The 27,981-nt window shown below is 41.8% G+C and overlaps 1 protein-coding gene across 1 annotated transcript in view; it reads right to left on the bottom strand.

Moving 5' to 3' along the window:
- LOC106587056 (cytoskeleton-associated protein 5) overlaps window positions 1-27,759 on the bottom strand; it is an 83,251-nt gene extending 55,492 nt beyond the window's left edge. The window contains 14 exon segments of the mRNA XM_045709034.1: window positions 9,966-10,076; window positions 10,249-10,353; window positions 11,186-11,326; window positions 14,913-15,041; window positions 16,345-16,509; window positions 17,140-17,229; window positions 17,374-17,478; window positions 17,566-17,679; window positions 23,506-23,739; window positions 24,501-24,672; window positions 24,919-25,125; window positions 25,556-25,746; window positions 25,903-26,006; window positions 27,714-27,759. Coding sequence (XP_045564990.1) covers window positions 9,966-10,076; window positions 10,249-10,353; window positions 11,186-11,326; window positions 14,913-15,041; window positions 16,345-16,509; window positions 17,140-17,229; window positions 17,374-17,478; window positions 17,566-17,679; window positions 23,506-23,739; window positions 24,501-24,672; window positions 24,919-25,125; window positions 25,556-25,746; window positions 25,903-25,959 — 1,821 coding nt within the window. The 5' untranslated portion in view covers window positions 25,960-26,006; window positions 27,714-27,759.
- Window positions 27,760-27,981: the final 222 nt, after the last annotated feature.

The raw sequence follows: 27,981 nt of genomic DNA, 5'->3' as shown, positions 1-27,981 counted from the left end.
AGGTAGAAACGGAATGAAACAGGCATCCTATTTTTGCTCTATTATAGTAGACATCGAGCAAGTGCACAAGGATACGTGTGCAAAAATAACGTTCACCGAGTTAAACATTTAATTATGCCCCCTCACGTGTTACTGTCAAGTTCAATACAACAGAAACAATATTTGGGCTACACTGGACATTACATTGTACACTTTCTGCCTGTGGACATCTGTTCTACAATATGCCAGCAGAACATGATACCCTTTGTTGGCATAATCTCTTTCAGGCAGAGTACACCTGGCATACCCTTTTTTATCCACTGTATTGAAAAAGTGAGAAAAAGAGGTAGTGTGTGGTGTTTCTTTCAACTCTATAGTAGGCTGGACAATAGAACGAGTCCAAATTCACCCAAGGCTGAAAAAAACAGCCATAGAACATTGGCTAAGCTGGAACACTAGCGAGCCCAAAGCAAAATTAATTGAATCGAACATTGAGCCTATTTTGACTGGAATTATGCTTAGAAATCCATTTAGCCTAAAAAAGGCACAAAAAAAAAAGGGATTCCTTCTTATATTACCACTACAATTTGTTTTAAGGACAAAATTGAAATAAATACTTGTGTAGAAAGTAAACATAGGCACCTCTATGGTGTCAAATGCGCTTATGTCTGCATAAGGAGGAAGTAGGAAACAAATTGCAATTTAGGACTATTTTTGTTTCTAGCGATCGATGATAATGAGATGCGTAAATCTGGGCAGTGTAATTATTTATTTTTACCTTTATTTAACCAGGTAGGCCAGTTGAGAACAAGTTCTCATTTACAACTGCGACCTGGCAGTCACAATTAGAAAGAATAGATGAAAATGGTGTCCAACTTGAAAAAAAATCTAAATATACACATTGAGCGATAACTGGCGAAATATACCAACATGCCTCTGCATAGGAAAACAAATGGGGGGAGTTCAGCGTTCCAAGGGCAAATAGTATTTCGGGGATAGCGATCAATAACGAGATACACTGCCCAGCCTTACATAATTAGAAAGATGAGTATGCGGAATAATGGGGGGAGCTAAAATAATGGTATTTATGTAAAGAAAGTGTTTTAAAAATAGTTAACTTAATCTATGGTGTTTTTTTGTATATGCGTATGGACCATCAGTTTGTTATGCTGTAAATGTTTTATTTTGATCGTAATTGATTAAATGAACAAGCAAATATTTTTTATTAAGCATTTGAGTAATTACCATTTCAATAATGATATACACCTTATTCAGTGACCTTAGGTATTCAGATTTTTTTTTAAACAAATTGACTGCAGTAACTAAATCAACCCAATAGATATGAGCATAAGACATTTAAGAAGATCAGTTCTTCCTGCATGTACAACTTCCCCACACCCTCAGAAAAACTCCCGACGCACACTTTCCTGTCCCTTTCCACACTGTTAATGCAAGAGAAGGACCGAAACAGCATTAACAGATGACTGAATTACTATGATTCAAGATCATTATTTTCATGCTCATGTTTTGAAATTATACTAGATTACTATTCCAATAACTACTATCAATAATCCTGAACATTAATTCAGTCACCTCTGGTCGAGAAAAGTATTTTCCTATTACATTCACTGTCAAATTCATCAACCATGACCTAGCCGCTCTGCCTTCTCGCACAAGTAGCCAGCTCCACAAGCTCTGCCAAAAGTTCGTGCTGTCAGCGATCACTCTGCCTTCTCGCGCAAACGAAGGGCACATGAGGTAAATTTGTTAACTGCGAGGGTTGCATGGTGTAATTTATTCACGGGCTGTTGAGGCAGTCTTTTGTGTTTTCTATTAATGTTATGAGATATTAAGATGATTACATAATATATGTATACTAGAGTTGAGGTTAGCGCATTCCCTCCCAAAAGAAACAGGCATAATACGATATATATATACACAGTTGAAGTCAGAAGGTTACATACACTTAGGTTGGAGTCATTAACTCGTTTTTCAACCACTCCACAAATGTCTTGTTAACCTATAGTTTTGGCAAGTCGGTTAGGACCTCTACTTTGTGCATGACACAAGTAATTTTTCCAACAATTGTATACAGACAGATTATTTAACTGTATCACAATTCCAGTGGGCCAGAAGTTTACATACACTAAGTTGATTGTGCCTTTAAACAGCTTGGAAAATTCCAGAAAATTATGTCATGGCTTTAGGAGCTTCTGATAAGCTAATTGACATAATTTGAGTCAATTGGAGGTGTACCTGTGGATGTATTTCAAGGCCTACCTTCAAACTCAGTGCCTCTTTGCTTGACATCATGGGAAAAATCTAAAGAAATAGGCCAAGACCCCAGAAAAAAATATTGTAGACCTTCACAAGTCTGGTTCACCCTTGGGAGCAATTTCCAAACGCCTGAAAGTATCACGTTCATCTGTACAAACAATAGTATGCAAGTATAAACAACATGTGGCCACGCAGCAGTCATACCGCTCAGGAAGGAGACGCATTCTGTCTCCTAGAGATTAACGTACTTTGGTGCGAAACGTGAAAATCAATTACAGAAATAGAGCAAAAGGACCTTGTGAAGATGTTGGAGGGAACAGGTACAAAGGTATCTATATCTACAGCAAAACGAGTTCTATATCAACATTGGCCTTTCAGGTACTCAGCAAGGAAGAAGCCACTGCTCCAAACCTGCCATAAAAAAAAGGCAACTGAACATGGGGACAAAGATTGTACTTTTTGGAGAAATGTCCTCTGGTCTGATGAAACAAAAATAGAACTGTTTGGCCATAATGACCATCGTTATGTTTGGAGGAAAAAGGGGGAGACTTGCAAGCCGAAGAACACCATCCCAACAGTGAAGCACGGTGGTGGCAGCATGTTGTGGTGGTGCTTTGCTGCAGGATGGACTGGTGCACTTCACAAAATAGATGGCATCATGAGGAAGTAAAATTGTGTGGATATATTGACGCAACCTCAAGACATCAGTCAGGAAGTAAAAGCTTGGTTGCAAATGGGTATTCCAAAATGACAATGACCCCAAGCATACTTCCAAAGCTGTGGCAAAATGGCTTAAGGACAAAGTCAAGGTATTGGAGTGGTCATCACAAAGCCCTGACCTCAACCCTAAAGAAAATGTGGGCACAGCTGAAAATACGTGTGCAAGAAAAAAGGCCTACAAACCTGACAGTTACACCAGCTCTGTCAGGAGGAATTGGCTAAAATTCACCGTGGGAAGCTTGTGGAAGGCTTGCTGAAACGTTTGAGGCAAGTTAAACAATTTAAAGGCAATGCTACCATATACTAATTGAGTGTATGTAAACCTCTGACCCACTGGGAATGTGATGAAAGAAATAAATCACTATTATTCTGACATTTCACGTTCTTAAAATAAAGTGGTGATCCTAACTGACCTAAGACAGGGAATTTTTACAAGGATTAAATGTCAGGAACTGTGAAAAACTGGGTGTAACTGTATTTGGCAAAGCTGTATGTAAACTGCCGACTTCAACATACACACACATAGAAAAGGAAACATCCTCACTGTCAACTGCATTTATTTTCAGCAAACTTAACACGTGTATATATTTGTATGAACATAACAAGATTCAACAACTGAGACATAAACTGAACAAGTTCCACAGACATGGAATTGTGTCCCTGAACAAAGGGGGGGGTCAAAATCAAAATGAACTGTCAGTATCTGGTGTGGCCACCAGCTGCATTAATTACAGCAGTGCATCTCCTCATGGACTGCACCAGGTTTGCCAGTTCTTGTTGTGAGATGTTACCCCACTCTTCACCAAGGCACATGCAAGTTCCCAGACATTTCTGGGGGGGTTGGGGAATGGCCCTAGCCCTCACCCTCCGATCTAACAGGTCCCAGACGTGCTTCAATGGGATTGAGATCCGGGCTCTTCGCTGGCCATGGCAGAACACTGACATTCCTGTCTTGCAGGAAGTCAGCCATACTACTCATTCTGTGCTTGGTGGCATTGTCATGCTGGAGGGACATGTCAGGATGAGCCTGCAGGAAGGGTACCACATGAGGGAGGAGGATGTCTTCCCTGTAACGCACAGCGTGGAGATTGCCTGCAATGACAAGCTCAGTCCGATGATGCTGTGACACACCGCCCCAGACCATGACGGACCCTCCACCTCGATCCCGCTCCAGAGTACAGGCCTCAGTGTAACGCTCATTGCTTTGACGATAAACGCGAATCCAACCAACACCCCTGGTGACACAAAACCGCGACTCGTCAGTGAAGAGCACTTTTTGCCAGTCCTGTCTGGTCCAGCGACGGTGGGTTTGTGCCCATAAGCAATGTTGCCGGTGATGTCTGGTGAGGACCTGCCTTAGAACAGGCCTACAAGTCCTCAGTCCAGCCTATTGCAGACAGTCTGCGCACTGATGGCGTGATTGTGCGTTCCTGATCTAACTTGGGCGGTTGTTGCCATCCTGTACCGCAGGTGTGATGTTCTGATGTACTGATCCTGTGCAGGTGTTGATACACGTGGCCTGCCACTGCGAGGACGATCAGCTGTCCGTCCTGTAGCACTGTCTTATGCATCTCACAGTACGGACATTGCAATGTATTGCCCTGGCCATATCAGCAGTCCTCATGCCTCCTTGCAGCATGCCTAAGGCACAGCTTTAGGTGTATTGTGTTACAAGTCAGGGTTGGGGCTAAAATAGGTTATACCAAGGTTTAGGGATTGTTAATCCTGTGGGTCACAACAACGTGTACCCAGGCGAACAGTGAGCTGGCTCACAAAGTAGCAGTAAACATTTAATAATACATTTCCTGAGGTAAGCCTCCGAGTTTAACGTGGGCAGGTCTCAGTGCCAACAACAGCGAAGCAGGCATTGACGTTTTACAATGGGCTGGGAATAGAACGTTCGGAAGTCGAGTTGGTGCCACGGTGCTCAAAAGAGCAGTAATAGGAGCTGGCAGGGTTAAAAACGACCTAAAATAAGGCCATTTTAGTAGTGATTACTTCAGAATTACGGCAAGAAGCTGGGACATATGGTAATATTATGAAAATGGGCTCCACTGCGGATGCAATGAACTAGTTATCAGGAAAAAAAGCATTGTTAAAAATTGTCCAACCTATCTAGTGGCATCCAGCTTAAGTCAAAGCCAGGCACAGCTCCAGCTACACTTGATCCCTGAATCCACTCGTTTAACAAGCAACACCTCATTTTGACCTAATTCTCTTGTTTAGAAAATTAACCACATAGTACTGTAGAGGAAAAACAGTTCAGATAGCTTGTTGTCTAGGTAACATTTCACACAGATTGCCAGGGTCCAGTAAGCAACGAACGCATTTTAACCTGAGGAACAGCAAGGAGTCGTATACCAGTTAATACTATATCAAATTGGTTAGGTTACTAACGTTAGCTCATCTGATGTAACGTTAGTTAGCCAATGTTAGTTGTCTGACTATTGGCCAGCTAATTTTTACACAATACCATAGGCAATTTAACTGATCAGATCATTTTGGTTAATGCTGCTCAACGTTCCAACACACTTTCTCCTTCACCTCAAACTGTCCAAATGCCAGTAGTTTTTCGGTTACAGCTCATTCAATACCTTCACACCCCCGTCTCCGCGGTCAGGCTTCTCACCTAATGTTACCTTTTCCTTTATCGTTCAGGGGACACGCTGATGTACCTGGCAAACTGCCATTCCACTCTTTCCAGAGCACTTGCTGATGCTGTAACTAGCAAATTGTCTCTTCAGTCGCGTGCTGCATTCTGTTATGTGAACGATTGGCTGAGCCTTAGATATAGCCAGTATTGGTCCAAACGCGCATCACTCCTATATACTTTTCTCATCTACATAAATCACGTAGGTCACCTATTTTGGTTTCAAAACAGTGAATTCCACTGAAAGGTTTGCATCCCTGGACGTAGGCTAGTGCTTTTGCTGTTCGTTACGCCTACTCATCTTGTTGCCTGGAATTCAATAAGGATGCACGCAGTTGCATCCCCAATGTGTCAGTCTTCACTTGTAGCCTACTTCGGAACAGAGATAGACGCCTGAGAGAAGAACCATATCACGTGACAAGCATTGGCCAATAAGAATTGAGATATGAGAGAGCCATGTGAGTGAGGCGCTTCGGAACACACAGCCGGGAGAAAGGAATTCTAATCATTATAATCAGCCCAAGGGCAGAATGGCCAATGGCTACAAACAGCATGGATTTTTTAGGGGGCATTACAGCCACACTAGGGGGATGCCGCCGGGAAATTCACAGCATTATCATGTGCTTGTCAAATTGTTAAGGTGATGAACTATGTGCAAGAAACAAAGCAGAGCACATGCCTTTCATGCAGCCTTAGAATGTATTCAAAATCCAAACATATAGCCCAACACAACTAAAGTTTAATAACTAACTAAATTAAGCATATAGGAGAACATGTTACTTTGTTAACCGCTCACAGAAAAGCCGCATGTGCACACGCCATCAAATCGTTTGGAGAAAGGACGTTTTCTATTTTATTCAGCTTTGTTCAATTGTATTCTTCATACTATAAAATAATGCCACGGAATTCTAAGCAAATCTTGTCTGCTAAATAAACTAGTGTAGCCCACAGCAATATGGCATAGCCAGTTCAAATTGTATTTGTCACATGCGCCGAATACAACGTCTAGACCTTACAGTGAAATGCTTACTTACAAGCCCTTATCCAACAATGCAGTTAAGAAAAAAAATAAAAAAATAATTAAAGAGCAGCAGTAAAACAACAATAGCGAGGCTATATACACAGTGATTCCTCTAAAAGTTGCGAGCTTATGCTGCAGTACTTAGAGGCAATTTGTGGTTTATTATGGTACCCTGCGTCACCACTTCATTGCTCCAGACCAGCGCAAGGGGGAGTTAGAGCACCAATTACGCTTTTGGGTCCTACTGTGTGACAATGAATGGGTGACAAACCTAAATAGAAACTGAATTGTGCACGACTTCAGTATTACTTACTAAAACTGTTGTTACACTAAGGTTATTATTCTTTTAGGAATATTTTGCTCTCACTGAAGGCCACTCCTGACCGGTCACGTACAGCGCCTGAGTGGCGCAACGGTTTAAGACACTGCATAGCAGTTCAAGCTGTTGCTACAGATGCTGGTTCAATACCCAATCTAAAACATTGTAACTAATAAATGGCATCTCTACGCATTCATTATTAAAATAATCTTTTTCAAAATGCTGATGTTTATTTAGTTATGATTCATAAATTACTATGGGAATAAATTATCCTCCAATCCTCTATGTAATTATTGGCAGAGAGTCATGTCATATTTCGATATACTGTAGGCGACATGAGTCACAAGTGTTGAGTAATGTGCTGTTAAGTGGTGTAGGTCTTATTTAAAGAGAATATTAAGTTAGAAGCAATAGCCTACACCTATTTTAGCACTGTTTCGCACTACTCTGAGACAAGCACGGGGTCTGGTCTTGCTAAATCAATGAGATTTTTATTTTCACTGAATTTCCGTTTGGGTAGTGGTTAGACTAGAACTAGAAAACTAGGGTGTAGAAATAATATGCTCTGTGTGTGACCTTTATTTAACTAGGCAAGTCAGTTAATAACAAGGACAGCCTTCTCCTTCCTCCCCATTGGGGAATTGAACCCCGGTCTCCAACGTGCCCGCATTCTCTAGTACAACCATTATTGAAGGCCATCAAATACTTCCAAAAGATGCCCTCTGGGTGGTCAAACTAGCACTAACTAGCATTACTGGTACCAGTGGATCACACTTAAATAACATGCCATAGAATTCTGCGGCAACATGCAAGCTGCGCCACAGTACGCTGCAACTTTTAAAGGACGAACCACTGTACAGGGGGTAACAGTTAGTTGAGGTAATATGTACTCTAATGTACTTGTCCTCTTAGTTGTGCACAGGGGCCTCCCATTCCTCTTTCTATTCTGGTTAGAGCCAGTTTGCGCTGTTCTGTGACAGGAGTAGTACACAGCGTCGTTTCTTGGCAATTTCCTGCATGGAATAGCCTTCATTTCTCAGAACAAGAATAGACTGACCAGTTTCAGAAAAAAAGTTATTTGTTTTGTCCATTTTGAGCCTACAATCGAACCCACATGCTGATGTTCCTGACACTCAACTAGTCTAAAGGACAGTTTTATTGCTTCTTTAAATCAGCACAACAGTTTTCAGCTGTGCTAACATAATTGCAAAAGGGTTTTCTAATGATCAATTAGCCTTTTAAAATGATAAACTTGAATTAGCTAACACAACGTGCCATTAGAACACAGGAGTGATGGTCAAAAACCATAAAAGAAATCTGCCGTTTCCAGCTACAATAGTCATTTACAACAATAATGTCTAAGCTGTATTTCTGATAAATTTGATGTTATTTTAATGCACAAAAAATGATTATTTCAAAAACAAGGACATTTCGAAATGACGGCAAACTTTTGAAGGGTAGTGTACATGTATGTAGAGTTATTAGAGTGAATATGCATTGATAACAGTAGCAGCTGTGTAAAATAGGGGGGTGGGGGCAATGCAAATAGTCTGAGTAGCCATTTGAATAGATGTTCAGGAGTCTTGACGTGGGGGTAGAAGCCGTTTAGAAGGCTCTTGGACCTAGACGTGGCACTCCGGTACCGCTTGCCGTGCAGTAGGAGAGAGAACAGTCTATGACTAGTGTGGCTGGAGCCCATTAGGGCCTTCCTCTGACACCGCCTGGTATAGATGTCCTGGGTGGCAGAATGCTTTGTCACATTATGTACTGGGCCATACGTACTACCCTCTAGTGCCTTGCAGTCGGAGGACGAGCAGTTGCCATACCAGGCAGTGATGCAACCAGTCAGGATGCTTTCGATGGTGCAGCTGTAGAACCTGTTGAGGATCTGAGGACCCATGCCAAAACGTTTGGGGGGGGGGGTAGGTGTTGTCGTGCCCTCTTCACGACTGGGGGGTAGGTGTTGTCGTGCCCTCTTCACGACTGTCTTGGTGTGCTTAGACCATAGACCATGTTTGTTTGTTGGTGAGTGGACACCAAGGAACTTGAAGCTCTCAACCTGCTCCACTGCAGCCCCGTCGATGAGAATGGGGGTGTGCTCGGTCCTCTTTTTCATGTAGTCCACAATCTCCTTTGTCTTGATCACGTTGAGGGAGAGGTTGTCCTGGCAACACACAGCCAGGTCTCAGACCTCCTCCCTGTAGGCTGTCTCATTGTTGTTGGTGATCAGGCCTACCACTGTTGTGTCATCGGCAAACATGGTGTTGGAGTCGTGCAGTCATGAGTGAACAGGGAGTACAGGAGGGGACTGAGCATGCAACCGTGTTGAGGATCAGCATGGCCGATGTGTTGCTACCTACCCTCACCACCTGGGGGCAGCCCGTTAGGGAGTCCAGGATCCATTTGCCGAGGGAGGTGTTTAGTCCCAGGGTCCTTAGCTTAGTGATGAGCTGAGGGCACTATGGTGTTGAACACTGAGCTGTAGTCAAAGAATAGCATTCTCACATAGGTGTTATTTTTGTCCAGCTGGGAAAGGGCAGTGTGGAGAGCAATAGAGATTGCATCATCTGTGGATCTGTTGGGGCGGTATGCAAATTGGAATGTCTACGGTTTCTGGGATAATGGTTTGTTCTGTATATTTATATGCTTTAGAATGACATTTCTAGTCCGTGGGAAATACCGGGTTACCCGGGAGAAAAATAGATTTATTCTCAAGAAGGAATATTTGCAAAATATTAAATCCTAGATCTGATGAGTCTGCCTGGCACTCAGCATTAAGGAGATGGATTGGGGGTGATATTAGCATCCTGTCCAGGAGGTGTACTTGTACATCTAGCTGCCTCACGATTCAGAAACAAGAGATATGCTCCTATGAGCCATTCCTACTCACACAAGCCAAGGCTGGTGCAAGGCTACTCAAGTGACTTACAATGCAGGAACAAATGTTGTAATCGAGTAGAGGGAGAAACAAACAGAACATGAAAACAAATGCTGCTGACCTGGTAAAATTCCTCCATGCTGGCCAGCCTCTCCTTCCAGTTGGAGCTGTCCAGCATCTTCACGCAGGAGGCAGGCAGCACCGCTGCAGCCAGCTCATCACACACCTCCACCTAAGAACACAGTCAACACGTACTTTTGACTAGAGCTCAGTTTCAAATTGTACCCTATTCCAGAGCTAAATATTAGTGCACCATAGGGGGGGGGATGGGCTGTCATTTGCAACTTTTATCTATTTAATATTGAGTAATTTATTTTTTCAAAATCAGTAAGATGAGTACTCACCGAGAGCTCAGTCTCCACGATCTCTTTGGTTTCGGCAGGCTTCTTACTCTTGGCTCCTGTTCCACCTTCTGCCCCAGGCTTCCCTTTCTTAGCAACGCCAACATCCTAGACAACAGATGAAACCAGATTTCAGAATAAACTGATCATTGTATTTTACATTCAGGAAATAACACATTAGGGAAACAATTAAAAAGCACATTGAGAGCAATTTAAAGAGGAAAACCACAATCCAGCCATTAGCAATGACCAAACACAGGCTGCAACCCACCATTTAGGAGCCACTGCTGTGGAATAGAACAGCATAGATGACCACATAGTCAGAGATTATTGTCCCACACTGTATTCATTGCACTAACATTAACAGGAGGTTGTCCTTAAGTCCAGCTTCAACATTAAACTAACCCCACCTGTCATGGTTTTGACCACAGCCTTATATTGAAGCGCTGTGGCCTTCCTTGTGGCTCAGTTGGTAGAGCATGGTGTTTGCAACGCCAGCATGGTGTGTGCAACGCCAGGGTTGTGGGTTCGATTCCCACGGGGGGCCAGTACAAAAAAAATATATAAAAAAAATGCATGAAATGTATGTATTCACTACTGTAAGTCGCTCTGGATAAGTGCGTCTGCTAAATGACTAAAATGTAATGTAAAATGTAACAAAAATAAACTGTCCCTGGGGCTCCGGGTACTAGGTAGTCACTGGTTTAGTGGATCTAGCATCTTTCCCATGGATTTGACTGGTTTTCAAGCTCTATTGGTTTGAGTGAAAAACAAGCTCCTCTACGGTAGTTTATATTGTCCAAATGATTAAAGTTCAATTGAACCCCTCTAAAAGAGACCTTCAAACATTGTGTAACAAAGCTGACAAGGACCACCGTGACATGCAAACCCACTACGGAGACATGAAACATACAATAAGAGCCAGGTCATGCCGTCTCACCTTATACACAGGGGCATTTTTCGGGGGCCCTGAGGGTTTGGCTGGGGCCTCGGACTGTGGCAGCGCCTTGGGGACAGGTTTCCCTTTCTCCGCTCCTCCCTTTCCTCCTGCCAGCTCCACATTGGATGCAATCTCTTTAATCTTTGAGAGGAAAATAGCATTAAGAGAACACACTTGGATATTATCAATCTGAGCAACAGGATGGCCCAACGTCAATAACAATGATTATCTAAAAACAGAATTCTGATTTATGTAAACAATACAAACATTTTCACAATAAACTGGCTCTGAAAACAGCTATTTTATTTGAAGTTGGCCAAAAGCAGGGCTCCAAAGTGATTATTTTGCATCCATTCACTTGGGACAATTTTTTAAATTGGTTGTGTCGGTGCGAGCTGCAAATTCAAAAATGTCACTTAATTCAAAGCTTTATATTTTTGGGGTGCAAATCAGAATATATTGATCATGTATTCCTGCTTGCTTAAATAAACGTATTTCTTGAATCATAACATCTCAGTAGCACTGTGAATAAGTTGCATTTTTTAATTGAGTAACACCACAAATTTGGTGCGACCAAATCATGGCCTGGTGCCACCAACTGAAAATGTTAGTGGCACCAGAGGGAAAAACATTCTGGAGCCCTGAAAAGAGTAAAACCATTTATCCATATTAACAGTGGAGATAACAAACACAGTGCCTTCGGAAAGTATTCAAATATTGACTATTTCCACATTTTGTTACGTTACAGGCTAATTCTAAACTGGATAAAAAAATGTTTAAAAAATTAAATAATCGCAGCAATCTACACACAATAGTCCATTATAACAAAGCGAAAATGGGTATTTATTTTTTGCAAAAATATGATTGTACTTGAGATGTTTCTTCAACTTGGAGTCTACCTGTGGTAAATTCAATTGAGTGGACATGATTTGGAAAGGCACACACCTGTCTACACACCAGTTCACAGTGCATGTCACAGCAAAAAGTAAGCCATGAGGTCAAAGGAATTGTCTGTAGAGCTCCGAGACAGGCTTGTGTTGAGAAACAGATCTGGGGGGGGGTACCAAAATATTTCTGCAGCCTTGAAGGTCCCCAAAAACAGTGGCCTCCATTCTAAAATGGAAGAAGTTTGGAACCACCCCTACAGCGTCCTAGAGCTGGCCGCCCAGCCAAACTGAGAAATCCGGGGGAGAAGGGCCTTGTCGGGGAGGTGACCAAGAACCCGATGGTTACTCTGACAGAGCTCCAGAGTTGCTCTGGAGATGGGATTACATTCCAGAAGGACAACCATCTCCGTAGCACTCCACCAACCAGGCCTTTATGGTGAGTGGCCAGACAGAAGCCACTCCTCAGTTAAAGGCACGACAGCCAGCTTGGCATTTGCCAAAAGGCACCTAAAGACTCTCAGACCATGAGAAACAAGATTCCCTGGTCTGATGAAACCAAGATTGAACTCTTTGGCCTGAATGCCAAGCGTCACATCTGCAGGAAACCTGGCACCATCCCTACGGTGATGCATGGTGGTAGCAGCATTATGCTGCGGGGATCTTTTTCAGCAGCAGGGACTGGGAGACAAGTCTGGATTGAAGGAAAGATGAAAGGAGCAAAGTACAGAGGTCCTTGATGAAAATGTGCTCCAGAGCACTCAGGACCTCAGACTGGGGCTAAGGTTCACCTTCCAACAGGACAACGACCCTAAGCACACAGCCAAGACAACGCAGGAGTGGCTTCGGGAAATGTCTGAATGTCCTTGAGTGGCCCAGCAAGAGTCCGGACTTGAACCCAAATGAACATCTCTGGAAACACCTGAAAATAGCTGTGCACCAACGCTCCCCATCCAGCCTGACAGAGCATACTCCAAAGTTGTGGCAAAATGGCTTAACTTTTTAGTGACGGGGGCAGTATTCAGAAATTCGGATGAATGATGTGCCCAAATTAAACTGCCTACTACTCGGGCTCAGAACGTAGGATATGCATATTATTAGTAGATTTGGATAGAAAACACTGACGTTTCTAAAACTGTTTGAATGATGTTTGAGAGTATAACAGAACTCATATGGCAGGCAAAAACCTGAGAAAAAAAATCCAACCAGGAAGTGGTTTGAAGTTTTTCAAGACTGGGCCAATTCAGTATACAGTGACTTAGGTTTCATTTTGCACTTCCTAAGGCTTTCACTAGATGTCAACAGTCTTTAGAAAGTTGTTTGAAGGCTTCTATGGTGAACAGAGAGCAAACAAAGGAAGTTGGAAGTTGTTGACTCAGGAGTGGACATGAGTTCCTTGGCGCGCATTCACGAGAGTTAGCTGTGTTCCATTACATTTTTCAAGACATTGGTATCGTCCGGTTAGAATATAATTGAAGTTATGTCAAAAAAGCCATAAAGATTGATGCTATACATCGTTTGACATGTTTCTACGAAAGTAAACGAAACTTTTTTTGACTTTGTCGCGAAATTTAATGCACGCTTCCTACATTTGGAGTAGCTTACTGAATGCTCAAACAAAAAGGACATAAATGGACTTTATCGAACAAACAACAATTATTGTGGACCTGGGATTCCTAGGAGTGCATTCTGATGAAGAGCAAAGGTAAGTGAATATTTATAATGACATTTATGATTTTAGATGACTCCAAAATGGCAGGCATCTGTATTGCCTGCTGTTTTCTGAGCGCTGTACTCAGATTATTGCAGTGTGCTTTCCCCGTGAAGCTTTTTGAAATCTGTCACAGCGGTTGCATGAAGGAGATGTTTATCTATAATTCTTTGAATAACAGTTTAATATTCTATCAACGTTTATGATGAGTATTTCTGTAAATTGATGTGCTCATTCACCGGACGTTTTCGGCAGAAAAGCATTTCTGAACATTACGGGCCAATGTAAAATGGGGTTTTTGGATATAAATATGAACTTTATCGAGCAAAACATACATGTATTGTATAACATGAAGTCCTATGAGTGCCATTTGATGAAGATCAAAGGTTAGTGCTTAATTTTAGCTGTATTTCTGGTTTTTGTGACGCCTGTCCTTGCTTGGAAAATGGCTGTGTGGCTTTTATTTTTTAGGCACTGTCCTAAAATATTCTAATGTTTTGCTTTCGCCATAAAGCCTTTTTGAAATCGGACAACGTGTTTGGGTTAAGGAGACGTGCATCTTTAAAATGGTGTAAAATAGTTTTGAATTTTTCGCCCTGCTATTTCACTGGCTGTGTCCCGCATAGCCCATACTAGTTAAGGACATCAAAGTCATGGTATTAGTGGCCATCAAAGCCTTGACGTCAATCCCATAGAAAATTTGTGGGCAGAACTGAAAATACATGTGCAAGCAAGGAGGCCTACAAACCTGACTCAGTTACACCAGCTCTGTCAGGAGGAATGAGCCACAATTCACCCAACTTATTGTGGGAAGCTTGTGGAAGGCTACCCGAAACGTTTGACCCAAGTTAAACAATTTAAAGGTAATGCTACCAAATACTAATTGAGTGTATGTAAACTTCTGACCCACTGGGAATGTGAAGAAATAGAAGCTGAAATAAATCCTTCTCTACTATTATTCTGACATTTCACATTCTTAAAATAAAGTGGACATCCTAACTGACCTAAGACAGGGAATTTTTACATGGATTAAATGTCAGGAATTGTGAAAAACTGAGTTTAAATGTATTTGGCAAAGGTGTATGTAAACTTCCGACTTCAACTGTATGCGACACACACACACACACCTCACCTTGTCAACCTTGAGTTTGTCGAGGTCTGCTAGAAAGGGGTTAACAGCTTTCTCTCCAGCCACCTTCATGGCCGTGCCTAGAGCCTTGATCGCAGCATCTCTCACCTCTGGAGCTGGGTCATTCACTTGCTGCCATTAAGAAACAACCCACAATATATGTCATACATCCAGACAGAGCCATATTCAAATGGGAATTTATAGAAATAAGTGTGGGGGTAGGGCTGGGCAGTATACCGTATTTTACGATATACCGGTATTGTGTTTAAACTTTACCTTGTATAACGGTATTTAAATGTTTGATTTGTTTAATGGGATACGCCGTGTGTAACGTCCGTTTTTAATAGTTTACTTCGCTACTTAAGTCACCTCGCTCCGCTCACTCTAAACATGCCGCTTTCCACACAGACCTAGCCCCGCCCCTCAAGGAGTGCATTTGTTGTTCCTCAAACATGACATTTGTGTTCAGTGTGCATGGTCAATGCAGCACATGCAACATTGTTGAAAATGCTTTTCACTTTTCTTATTAATATAAATCCACTAGCGGTCTGTAATTACACTATGAGTTCGTGTTTCTTACATCTGCAAACCACTAGTATGTCTTTTCTTAGCAAATTTGACCAAAATTGTGTTAGCCGCTAATGCTAATCACTAGTTAGTACATTTTAGCTAGCTGAGTCAGAGCAATTGTTATTAGCTATACAGCCTTTAAACTTCAGTGGTGCTGTAGACCTAAATCTGCATGTTTGTGCAAGAGTATCTTCTAAAATCAAAGAGGACTACACAAAGCATGAATATGTTAGCTACATGAAGTAGCTAAGAGAAAACATTAAATGGAGCCAAAGATTATAGGGTCCCCTAAAAAACACAGGTTCGTACCCTGTTACAATAACTCCTCCCTGGCATTTTTCATTGCCATGTTAAAACACTGTATTCAAAGTCCCCACTACTATGTTCTAACTATAGAATAATCATTCTATTTCCATGATTCCAACAGTTCACCGAAGTGTTTGGCTAAAAATAAGGCCTACATTGTTCGCACATATCATGCAGCCCTACATAGCAGTATGGAAATTCTCAAATGAGTGCAGGAATTGATAAACTATTTTGGGTTGAAGTTGAATTGAACAGAAAAAAACAATCAGAATGGAGAAAGACCATTGAATGCATGTGTTGCCACCCTAGGGTCACGAACTATTCAAAGCAAATTTAGAACTTGTATTATTGAAAAACATAAAATACATATGATATTTTGGCCATATTGCCCAGCCCTATGTTAGTGGTGTATAATTCTTCACCCGACTGACCAATAACCTTAATATTCCTTTATTTTGTGAACATTTGTCAAGTTTAACTCTGAACATTGCATGTTCACATAACATTTCCCCCCAGTGGACATGTACAGTTACAGGCCTACAGGATGGGTGACACCAACCTTGAGCAGGGCAGCACAGAGGGGTTTGAGCAGGCTCTTGGGCAGGGTGGAAGGGGTTGAAAGACGGATACTCCTGGTCAGGAACAGAGAGGCCTGCTGCTTGATGGACGGGTTCTTGTTGTCCATCACGGCCAGCATGTCCTCGCTCAGGTTCTGGAGAGTGGTCTGAAGAGAACAAAAATCAGGCCATTACCCTGTTTTTCTATTTCACTTTTTTGTTTTACCCTTCATCAATTTGTGGGTAAAGGGATATGAAAGATATGCTGGCTTGTCTGTCATCTTAGAAATCACACAAATGACATTTGGCTAACTTCAAACCCATTCAAAAAGCAAATAGCTTAACTCTTACCAATGAACATGGATCAAGGTTGGATTTGCTACTCTAATGGAGTCTTAATTACATTTGACTAATTAAACAAACATCGATCCACATTAAAAAGCTGGAGTAAATTGTAAGTGTAGGAAATGCTGTAATAGGTGTACATGCTGCCCACAGAGAATCACATGCATTGACCATGTAGACTAGCATACATCTGCTTCTCAAATGGCAACTATAGAAAGGAAAAAAATAACCTGATTAGCACAAGGCCTATACAAAGGACCAAAGAGACCAGCAACAAACAGATTTCACCTTATTAACAGTCAATTATATGTTGTGTTGAGATCTATGGCCCAAGAGATAAATGGTGCAGATCCTTCAATAACACAGGCTCACACAGCATTAATCCCAGATTTAAAGTGCATAGTAAGCTATGAAGCAAAAGGATAATCAGTTTGAATAATCTGCCTACTCACCGTCAAGAAGACTGCGTCGATGGCCTCTTGCAGGGACTGGACCACAGCAGGTTTCTTCTCCTTAAATTTGTCCAAAATAGTTGGCACCACCTTGAGGAAAATAAAGATTTTAAAAATAACCAAATCCGTCAAAATTGGAGATTAGCAAATCGTTTCCGGTGAAGAGTCTTACACAGTAAAGCAATATCTTAAGCATCTCTAGTTTCTCAGTAACCGTCTAAATGTAGAACTTACATTGCCTGCATACGTCCCAAAGTTCTTCCTGAGACCGAGGGCCAATCCAGCCAGGCATTTTGCAGCTAGTGACACCAGAATGACATTGGTGTCTTTACCAATGACCTACAAATAGACAAACAATTGAGAGTTTAAGTGGGTAGTCAGTGCACTGTATACATACTGCAACTTCACTCACTCAGAGTTGCCTACCCTTTTGAGTGCTCGAACCACATCGCCATAGTCTCCATTATCCAGTTTGGGGTGTTTAGCCAGTATCTCCAAGGCCTCCAGGGCCCCTTTCCTCTCCTGCCATTTCTTTGCCTCCTACAGTGACAGAGGGAGACTCAGTCACAGGCCCAATACACAACCATGACAAATTGAGTATCAGCTCCACAGCTTTAGTTTGTGTAAGCTTTCCGCAGGTAAGCAACAAATAACATACTAGGCTCACCCATACTGCAAATGTGTCATCTAAATGCGCGTCCCGCTATTCATTCATTTTGATACAGCCCGTCCCTTTATCTGATTATCAGCGGTTTTCCAAAGAAGATTCGGTTCCTCAAGAGCGAATTCATATTAGATGAAAAGCCAAAATGCATACGACATCCTGGCAAACATTTTGGCCTACTATTTAGGCCACAAGTATGGGAATCCGGACACGGCCATTGAGGCTTGGGAATATTTGGAAATAGCCACAGGATAGTTTTTCCAACAGTCAAAACTATTTGACGTTAGCTAAAAAGTAATATTTTGTACCTACTTTAAGTAAATACCTGCAGTCAAATTTTGCAATATGTTAGATGAAGCAGATTGCTTTCATCACTTCCCCAGTCGCATTATGAAGCTTACAATCACGTGTTTGTAAATAGCACAATGGGAGAAAGCAGGAGCAGGTGAGTCCAGCTATGTATAGACCAGGGGTCGCATTTTACATTGAAAGCCAAGCGTTTTTTTTTGCATCAATAGTGATCAGGGACATGCCACTACAGTTTCCCTTCACAGAAAATATATTAGCACAACACATTAGGCAGAAAAATAGCTGAATTTATCAGATGACAATGGAAGTACAACTATTTGGCCGGCAGCCACAAGTAAAATGAGCACGCAAGGTCCTTTTGCAAAAGCGATGCGTTGCCATCATATTTATGTTTATCATAGAAAGAATGTAGTCAGCTACATTTCCTAATGGTTTTGCTTAAAGTTAATTTAACATTTTACTGGAGAAGAGTAGACTGGCTACACCGAAAACTCTTATCCGAGTGGAAAAGTGCAACAAGCACAAAATTATTCTGATGCCAAGCACAAATTACATTAAGCATTTTAGATCTGCGTTTACAAAACGCAGCAAGATATGAGATACTTTTTCCCTGCGCGATATGCAGAATAACAACCTAAGTTTAACTTGCTAGTTATCTAAGTAAGTGGCTGAATTAATAAGATGGGGCATCATATTGCGTTGGCTTTCTGCCGCGTTTGAGAGGTCAAAGCCATTTGGATGAGTTCTGCATCTTGATGTCCTTGCGTTTTTTGGGGTTTTTTTCGCCTGTCAGCCCATCTGCTCCTCCGCCATCTTCTACAATCAGAGCAAGCAGGCCCGTTGCCCTAGCGACTCAATACTCCACAAACAGCGTGTACACCAGCTCACATGACCTGCAAAGATCAGAAGACTGAAGCTCCTGCCGACAAGTCCTCATTTTACTCAGGTTATCTACTTTCTAGTTTAAATGTCAGTACAAAAGTCTAGGGTCAAGAAACACCAAAATGGCAACTAAACACCAGAAAACTGAAGTTACCACCGATGCTAGCTTTAGCTGAACAAGACCAGATGGAGGCGGTGGTTACATGTGCTATTGGTGCAGCAATTCAAGGAGTGAGGGAACAAGTTGCTACCTTGCAAGAAAAGTTGGACACCCCATGGGATGAGTCTGAGCGCTAATAGAAAAGGTGAAACACATTCAGACCGAGGCAAGGGGCTTAAAAAGGGATGTGAACCTCTGCACTTTGGAACTTGAGAAGATGCAGTTCAAAATGACATCGCTTGAGGATCAAGACAGACATAATAACGTGATGGTTAACGGGGATTGCTACAGACCGGGAGGATAACAGGGATTGGATAACGGGGATTGCTACAGACCAGGAGGTGATGCAATTGCTTTCACGCAAGAAATCCTTCCCAAATGGAATCCTTCCCAAATGGATTCCATCACTTGGTACTACTTCGATTCAAATGTAAATGGCCCACAGGATCTACAACCAAAATGCAAAGGACAACCCCCAGACCATGGTGTTCAAGGTTCTCAGACACCAATGCTATTCTACAAGGAGCGAGTGAAGCAAGAAAGAATGCCTCCATCCAAAATGCCAGGAGAACCATACATTGCAGGGCAAAACCTATTTTCTGATCTATTCCGCCAACCTATGAATTACTTTCAATAGTGAGCAGCTCTCCATCTCGGCAAAAGATGCAGGAATTTCAGAGAAGTCTGCCCAGCGACAGGTCTACAACCCACTAGCGGAGCTGGAGGCTGGTTCAACCGGTTGACTATTGGATTTCATTACTTAGTACCGGATTCTAAAAAATATGGTTCACTGTTTGAACTCACGGATTTGTAGCAAATCGGGCTACCTAATGTTTCAACGATACTGAAATGGAGGCATGTTGAAGTTGGAACGTGATTAGTAGGGGGTTAATGTTGCTAGCTTTTGGGGTGATTAATGTTTATCACCTCATTGTGTATCCATTTCCCTAAACCACTGTAGCCAGTTTTTTGTGTTCAAGTTTGGCTGCACAGCTTCACAAGTGTAATTTCGCTTGGTTATATGGCCTTTAATTTAGGCCTGAGTTCTGGAGACCTACGTTATGTGGATGTTACATTTCTCAGAAACAGAGAGGATGTCTGGCGGTGGGTGGGTACTTATCTCGGTTACATGTCACTGCTTATCGAAGGCAAATCTGAACCACTTAATTACAGGTTGAACTGTCAGGTTTGTTTTTGACAATGGTTAAGCTGTCTCCTATGCCTGAATGTCTGGTTTGAATGTGAATATAAAGAGAAATAAATGTTTAGACTTAATGCCTTTACCCAGGAATGTCATTTGCAAGTAGAAGATATCACTCAGTTACAGGATAAGGTGTGTAAAGTTGCTGCTTCGATTAGTGGAGCCTCTAAGTCCAAATGCGCAGTTATTTTTATTAAAAGGAATTTAACTTTAGTTAACAAAAAGACTGGCAAGGACACTTCAGGCCGCTTAGCTTACATTTGCACGTCTATATAGGGCAAGAAAATAGCATGTGTGTCCATCTATGCACCTGCTGTTTGAGGACAGCTTTTTCCCTGGGCTTACCAAAGAATTGTTACCACTTTCAATGCGAATTGGTCATAAGGGCAGGTATGAATGCAGTTTTCAATCTCAAGCTTGATAGATCCACGCAAACTTTCACATGCCCAACAATCAGCATCATTAGCGTTGAATGCAATGACAGAACATCTCAATATCGCCGATGAGTGGCGAGTTCAGAATCCGGGCATTAAATCCAGGAATGTTTTTCCTGCATATCACAAATCATGCTGTAGAATTGATTGTTTTCTATTCAAGCGCACTCTATGCATGTGAGTCACGCCAAATGAAATATTGCCTGCGACTTTTTCAGATCATAATCCCCTGGTTACACAAGTGGATGTGAGCTTTAAAGTGAATAAAACATTGCCGTTTTAATACAACCCTTCCTCAAAACAAATCGTTTGTGGCTGAATTAAGCCAAAATAGTTGAATTATTTAAATAAAAATTATCAAGGACTCTGTAGAGGACCCAAGGTTTACATGGACGGCTACTAAAGGGTTTATCAGACTACATAATATTTGGCATCTCACCTCAAAGCCAGGAATCACAGAATCAAGTTATTGGAGAAAAATTTAAATCACTTTAAAAAGACCCCAAAAAGGAATTACTCAAATAATGTCAATGATTTGAAGGTGGTTAAACTGGAACTGAATGATTTAAAAAGAGAGCCGAGTTAATGCATAGAGGGAGGTAGGACTATTATTTTAAATGGGAGCAAACCAAACAAGCTTCTAGCCTTAATTTAAACAAAGTGAATCTTGTACTTCTATAGAATATTCAATCCCCGTCAAAAGGCTTACTTTCTGTTCCACAGGAAATTAATGCAACGTTTCAGTGTTTTTACCAGGAATTACATAAATCTTCTATCCAGTTGGAACTAGACAAATGCAAGCCGTTTTTAGATAATCTTGATTTGTCAGTATTGTATAAGAAGCAATCTGCGGATCTGAGCCGAGCTCTCTCATTAGCACTGAAAGGTGCTAAAAAAAAAAAAGAAAAAAAAAAGGGTAAGTCCCTTGGAACAAATGGCATTCCATCTGAAGTGTTACTAGATTTTAGAAACGGTATTATTGGACTCGGCCATTGACAAGTTTTTTTTTTCCTTTTTTCCCCAGAGCATACCAGCTCTGCATTAATCTCTATTTAATTTAACTAGGAAAGTAGGTTAAGAGCAAATTACTATTTACAATGACGGCCTACCCCGGCTAACGCTGTGCCAATTGTGCGTCGCTCTATGGGACTCCCAACCACAGACGGATCTGATACAGCCTGGATTCAAACCAGGGACGCCTCTTGCATCGAAATGCAGAATCTTAGACCGCTGCGCCACTCGGGAGCCCTCTACTGCCAAAGAAAGATCACAGAATGTGCAAATTATCATCTGATATCTTGTCTTGGCGTTACGGATGGAAAAGTGTTTGGATAAGTTGATTCAAATGGACCTGTCAGGTTGTATGAAACGTCACCTTGCAGTTGACAATGTCAGTTGATTAATGCATGTAATACATTAAATCAAAACAGCAGGACACATTGTGCTGTCTCTAGAAGCTGAGAAGGCTTTTGACAGGCAGTACTTGTGGTCTTGTAGAAATTTGGTTTGGGAAATAATGTCATCGATATGGTTTGTGTTATGCTAACCCTGTTGCGATGGTTTCTACAAATGGCATACACTCAAGTCCCTTCCCTATGTATCCCCAACGTTATTCATTTTGTCGCTAAAGCCTTTAGCACAACATCAGAATGTAATTGCTTCTCCTATACTGATAAAATCTTCCTCTCATATCCCCATGAATGAGTCACACAGCTTTATGCTGACAAATCCTCGCTGGACTGTCATTCCATGTCAAGTGTAACTCCCCCATTGTACTCTCAGGGCATTAGTGCCAGAGAAGAGGAACTGACTGAAAAGACAAAAAGACAGTTAATTTGTGCCAGTTTAGACTACTGATAGTTCAGCGTTCTAACGCCCCCTTGTGATAGTGTGGTGCAATGACAGAATTTACCACCATCTACCAAAAATGGTTGTGGCATAAAGTCAAACATTTTAAAGTAAGAACCACTGTATATGCAGATGACATTCTCCTATATACACACACAGCCTTCGGAAAGTATTCAAACCCCTTTACTTTCTCCACATTGTTATGTTAGAGCCTTAGCCTAAAACAGATGTTTTCATTATTTTTTAAGATTTGCATGAAATAATTTTGCCAAACAGGCTCAAAGCCCATACTGTGACCTATGTAACCTCAATTCACTTGGCATATACAAACATATGCTATGGGATTGTCCTGTGGATTATGAGTTGGAGGAAAGTGTTGTATATTCTCTCGGACATGACTGTACCCCTAGAACCAATTATGCTGTTGCATAACGATGAGACAGGTATGCAGCTGAATGAGAAAGAGCGAAAAATTTGGCTGGCTGGGTTGACTGCTGCCAAAAAAATAAATTAAAACTTGTTCAGTGCTAGTTGCCACCACATGACCGTCATATGTAAATGGCTAGCATACTTTCAGGAGGTAATTATGTTGAGTTACCCACTGCCGTATGAATAAAGCCAGTCCTAGCACTCATGAAAAATGGAAAATAGCTGCCTCAGAAATATCTTGACTGCTGGATGTGATGAAAAATGTTTACTTGAAGGTGTTGTATTAGCAAATGACTTGTCTGTGTATATTCTAGTGTCGTGCATTAGCACACCCATGTGTACTAAACCGATAATACCATAAATGCCAGGATGAGAAGGACGGTATGAGAATCTGGATACCGCCCAACTAACGGCCATGCTCAGTAAGGTATGTGCTTACAATCTTCACGAAGAAGTCTTTGGGCAGTTTGGAGAGGATCTCCACTGGGTCCTGAAGCTCATAGGGGTCCACCTGAGGAGCAGAGTCTGCTACGTCCTCATAGTCTCCGTCGGACCCTGCCACGGCCTGCTGTTCCTCGAACTTGGCCCTCAGGTCCTGCTGGGAGCGTAGGAAACGACTTTGTCTGGGGGCCGACGACGGCACCTTCAACCACTCCTCCTCCAGCTCCTTCAACTGGGGACATGCGGGGAGAGAGACATTGGCTTACATATACACAGGCAGAGTGGTGTATGCTTGTTTACAAAAAAAGGGCTCCTGTATAAAGACACCACCCACAAGAATGATCAAGTTTGTCAAAAGCAAAAGGGCCTTGCACAGTCTGAATTCCCTGGTTGCTAAAATACTAAGTTTGCCTAATTTCAGTTTGTGACAAAACAAGCAGTCATTGCGTAGAGAATCATTGTGAAATCTCTTTTCTATAATCAAAAATATTGTATTTTCAGCTGGTATACAATACCGAAAGTATGAAGCAAAAACAATACTTAACGGGAAACAGAAAGTGCACAGAACAGATCTACCGTTTCTTAGACGTGCTTCCAATGAGAATGGCAGATCTTTAACTAAATTTCTATGAATTTGGTCAGGTTACATACATATACACACAGCAGCTTTTAACAACCTGATCCCCCCCCCCCGTCCACATTTAGTTTTTTGCCCTAGCACTACACAACTGATTCAAATAACCAACAAGCTTTGATTATTTGAATTAGCTGTGTAGTGCTATGGCAAAAAAAACATTACATGCACCCAGGAGGGGCCCCAGGGCTGAGTTTGGGAATCCCTGCCCTACAGCAAAGATGTCCTGGGAGATTCTGTCCAAAGCACTCTTCAAAGACATCTTCGTGGAAGACTTTCCAACGCACAGCAACAACGCTGATCCGCTCTTCGCATTCAGGTAATGAAATACCATGTTTGGATCAACCCTTAACCCTCACCTGAACAGAGTTGATGTTTTGAAGAGGAGGTCGTAATGAGTCCCTGATCCACCTGTAGACCTCCACAGCCAGCAGTTTGGCCTCATGTCGGACTGCCTTTTCTCTGGACTCAAAGAGCTTTGGCAACACTTTAACTATGGGCTTTAGGGTCACAGTCTTGGATCCAAATTCACTAAGGAAGCAGACAAGCACATTAATGAAGTTTCATTGTTGTTTTGAGTTACATCTAATTAAAGCAGGTGGTACATGCAAAACATGAGCAGGTCTTAATGCCAAAATTGGGCGTGTGTAGTCTTTGGTAAAAGATCCAACATGTCACGTCTCCTCAATCACCACCAGTATTTAAAAGTACCAGTATTTAGTGCTTATCCAGGATAAGAACACATTCCTGCGCTACTACTCCAGCGCTGTGTCTCACCAGAGTGCTCTGCGTATGGTCTCCACACAAGCGACGACTACTTTAGGGTTCTTGTTCTCTAATCCTTTGATGAGCTCCTCCTGTACAATGTCGGCTTTCTCAATCTCTATGTACATGAGGCAGATGTCTGAGGCCAGCTCTTTGGCCCGTGCCTTAGACTGGTTGAATACCTTACACACCACACCTGACAACACCTCAGCCACCGTCCTGTAGAGCAACAATAGATAGGTTAAAACAAAAATATTTCTCAAGAACTAGGATCTAGGAGTTCTACCTGACCAAATGGAAATAATCCAGGTCATAGGCCTAGTTGGTCAGGAAATACTCCCTGTGCCGTATCCACAAAACATCTCCGAGTAGAATATTGGTCCTAAGGGCCAAGGGACATTTTACTCCTAGTCTTATGGGTAAAAATAAACGCTATGCATGAAGCCTCTTTAGTCATGAGTTCTAGTCGACAGATAAACCAGTTAGTAACCAGCAGATGTCTTGATAATAGAAAAAGACAACGAGTCAGCGCTTCCCACACCATAGACAGGCAATTGCTTTGGAGTTGTTGAAAGTGGAGTTGATATTTCTGTATGATTAATTGATAACCTAGTCCTACACAATATTTAGTTTTTTTTCATCCGCTTACCTAGAAGCCATGTGTGCGTTCTCTACAAAAGCCAGAACAGCCTCCAGTCCCTTGAGCTGGGCCACTGAGTTTGAGTCCGTCACAAACTTTTTGATGATTCCCTGGTACTTGGCCCATTCTGGACTCTTATCATCAATCCTCTGGAAGAGCTTCAGGGCCTCTTCATACCCATTCAGCCTGGCCTTCCATATCTGGGACAGCAAGGAGGGCCAATAAGGGGTTAAAAGTGGAACGGTGCTAGAGTAACGTTAGCTATAAAGCCGAGCTAATGTTGTGAATTTGCTTTTATGGTGCATTACCAACAACCAAGGAGCAGAAGATGCCGAAGAATAACTGATGAGAATCACCTTATGTTCACATTTCTGATCGACTGGTAACTTCATCCAGTCACTGTCGTCTCCCATGATGATTTGTGTGGATTCACTTCAAACTGATTTAACCTAGCTAGATACTGTTGGAAAGGAGAAAACACTTGCACATATTCATTGCAACAAATAAAAATTGTAAGGGTCTTAGCTAGAATAGTTAGCCAGAAATATTCATTTCTCTGACATGGCTAGTATGAAGACTAGTTTGCATGCATTTTGTCATTTGACAAAAACAAGACAGATTCCAACACTGGCCAACAGTTGTAGGCAGGGCAAACCCGTTTTGATGATTTCTGGTATATCAAAGTCAAATTATGTTTTTGGAGTCATTGAGCAGTTACCTGATTAAGTACAAATTAATGTTGAAAGTAGGCTTGGGTGGTATGCAGATTTTCACATTGTCATACCATCCTTCTCGCATCCTGGGATTTACAGTATTACCAGCATATCAAAACAATTTAATCAATTTTAGGTTAAGACTGTAAAGTTAACATTTTGAAAAAGTCAAGGAGTCTGAAAACGTTCAAATGTATGTTCAGAGTAATTTCCAATGGCATTGTACTTGATCAGGCAAAAAGTGATGACAAAACGTGCTGGGATTGATTAATTTTGATAAAGCAAAAATAACCAAAACCGGTTTGATTGCTTAATAAAACTTGCCAACGGGTTTGCCCTGCTTATTACATTGCCAATCGGTTTGCCCTGCTTCATAAAAATGGCCTAATTTACAATGCTGACTAGATAAGAGTAAACAGAGGTCGTATCTAGTAATTAATCAGTGGAATAATTGTCAGAGTAGAGGACCTTGGTGTTGTGCCGAAAATCTCCCCCCTGACAGAATTATCCCCCCCCCCCTCTAATTTCCTTAATTTTGCGGCAGGAGTCAAATACTTTGTGGCACACATCAGTCAAATACTTTCTATAGAACAACTTCACGTCAGGATAGGCAACCGAAATGAATAATTAACGTATGTGTGTTATATTAAAAACATAGAGAAGGGAGTAACATGTTGGCAAGCAAACATTTCAGAACTACTATGGTTGAATTATCCTTACACTTTCAAAAATACTAGTCGAATAAGAAATGGGAGAGATGACGAATTTTGGCAGAGAGATTTATTTATAGACTAATACAAAAATCTGTAGTGGATTTGGGTACGGGCGACATGGGCAGCGGCACCAAGGGGGCCATACAAGCTAGAACCGCCACAACACTTGAAACAATTGGTCAAACCGACAAAAACGCCTTCTAAGATAAGTGAAATGTAGATTCTCAACTAGCAAGCAAGTCGCAGCAATGAAGAACGCGAAAGGGTGGGGGGGTTCTGACGGGGGGGAGATTTTCGGCACAACACCGGCGTTAAGAACTTTAGTGAACGGTAACTGTGCTGCTGTTAACTAACGTAACGTTAGATAGCTAACTAATTAACTTAAGTAACCTACTAACGTTAGACAGCAGTAGTGCTAGCTCGCAAGTTGAGTATTGTAACATTACGACACTTCACATCTACTGTAGTCTTATAACCTAGCTACTGTTAGCTAACGTAAACTATCGGGTCGACTTTACCAGTTAAACGCATAATGAAACACCAACCTAAAACTAGGGACGTTAGTTCAAGCAATGCCAATCTTACCTCACTCGTCTCTGCTATATGTAGCTAATCGTTTGCGAAATGAAAGGCAATGAGAAAAAATGTATTAATTCTCTGCACAACAGCTGCCCTGCCTGAACACCCACCACAGTGCAGACAAATTATCTAATTTGAAAATGTCAGTTTCACAAAGCTTACCCGTGATTGGTTGTGAAAGTGCAAACGTAGAACGCGCTCGATTATTGGATGATTTAAACGCGCTTTTATGCGGGTCTGGCCACTGGCTCACATTATTTATATAAGGTGACACCCCCCCCTCCGCGCGGCGTGTTGTGTGTGTGTGTGTGTGTGTGTGTGTGTGTGTGTGTGTGTGTGTGTGTACTTCTTCTTCTATGAGATTTAACGGCGGTTGGCATCCAATTTGTTGCATTACCGCCACCTACTAAGACTGGGGTACAACTTCCCT

The sequence above is a fragment of the Salmo salar genome, chromosome ssa26, assembly GCF_905237065.1.
Source record: "Salmo salar chromosome ssa26, Ssal_v3.1, whole genome shotgun sequence".
Classification (NCBI taxonomy): Eukaryota; Metazoa; Chordata; class Actinopteri; order Salmoniformes; family Salmonidae; genus Salmo; species Salmo salar.
Note: the sequence above shows the minus strand (reverse complement) of the source record. Positions and strands in the feature narration are given on the sequence as shown.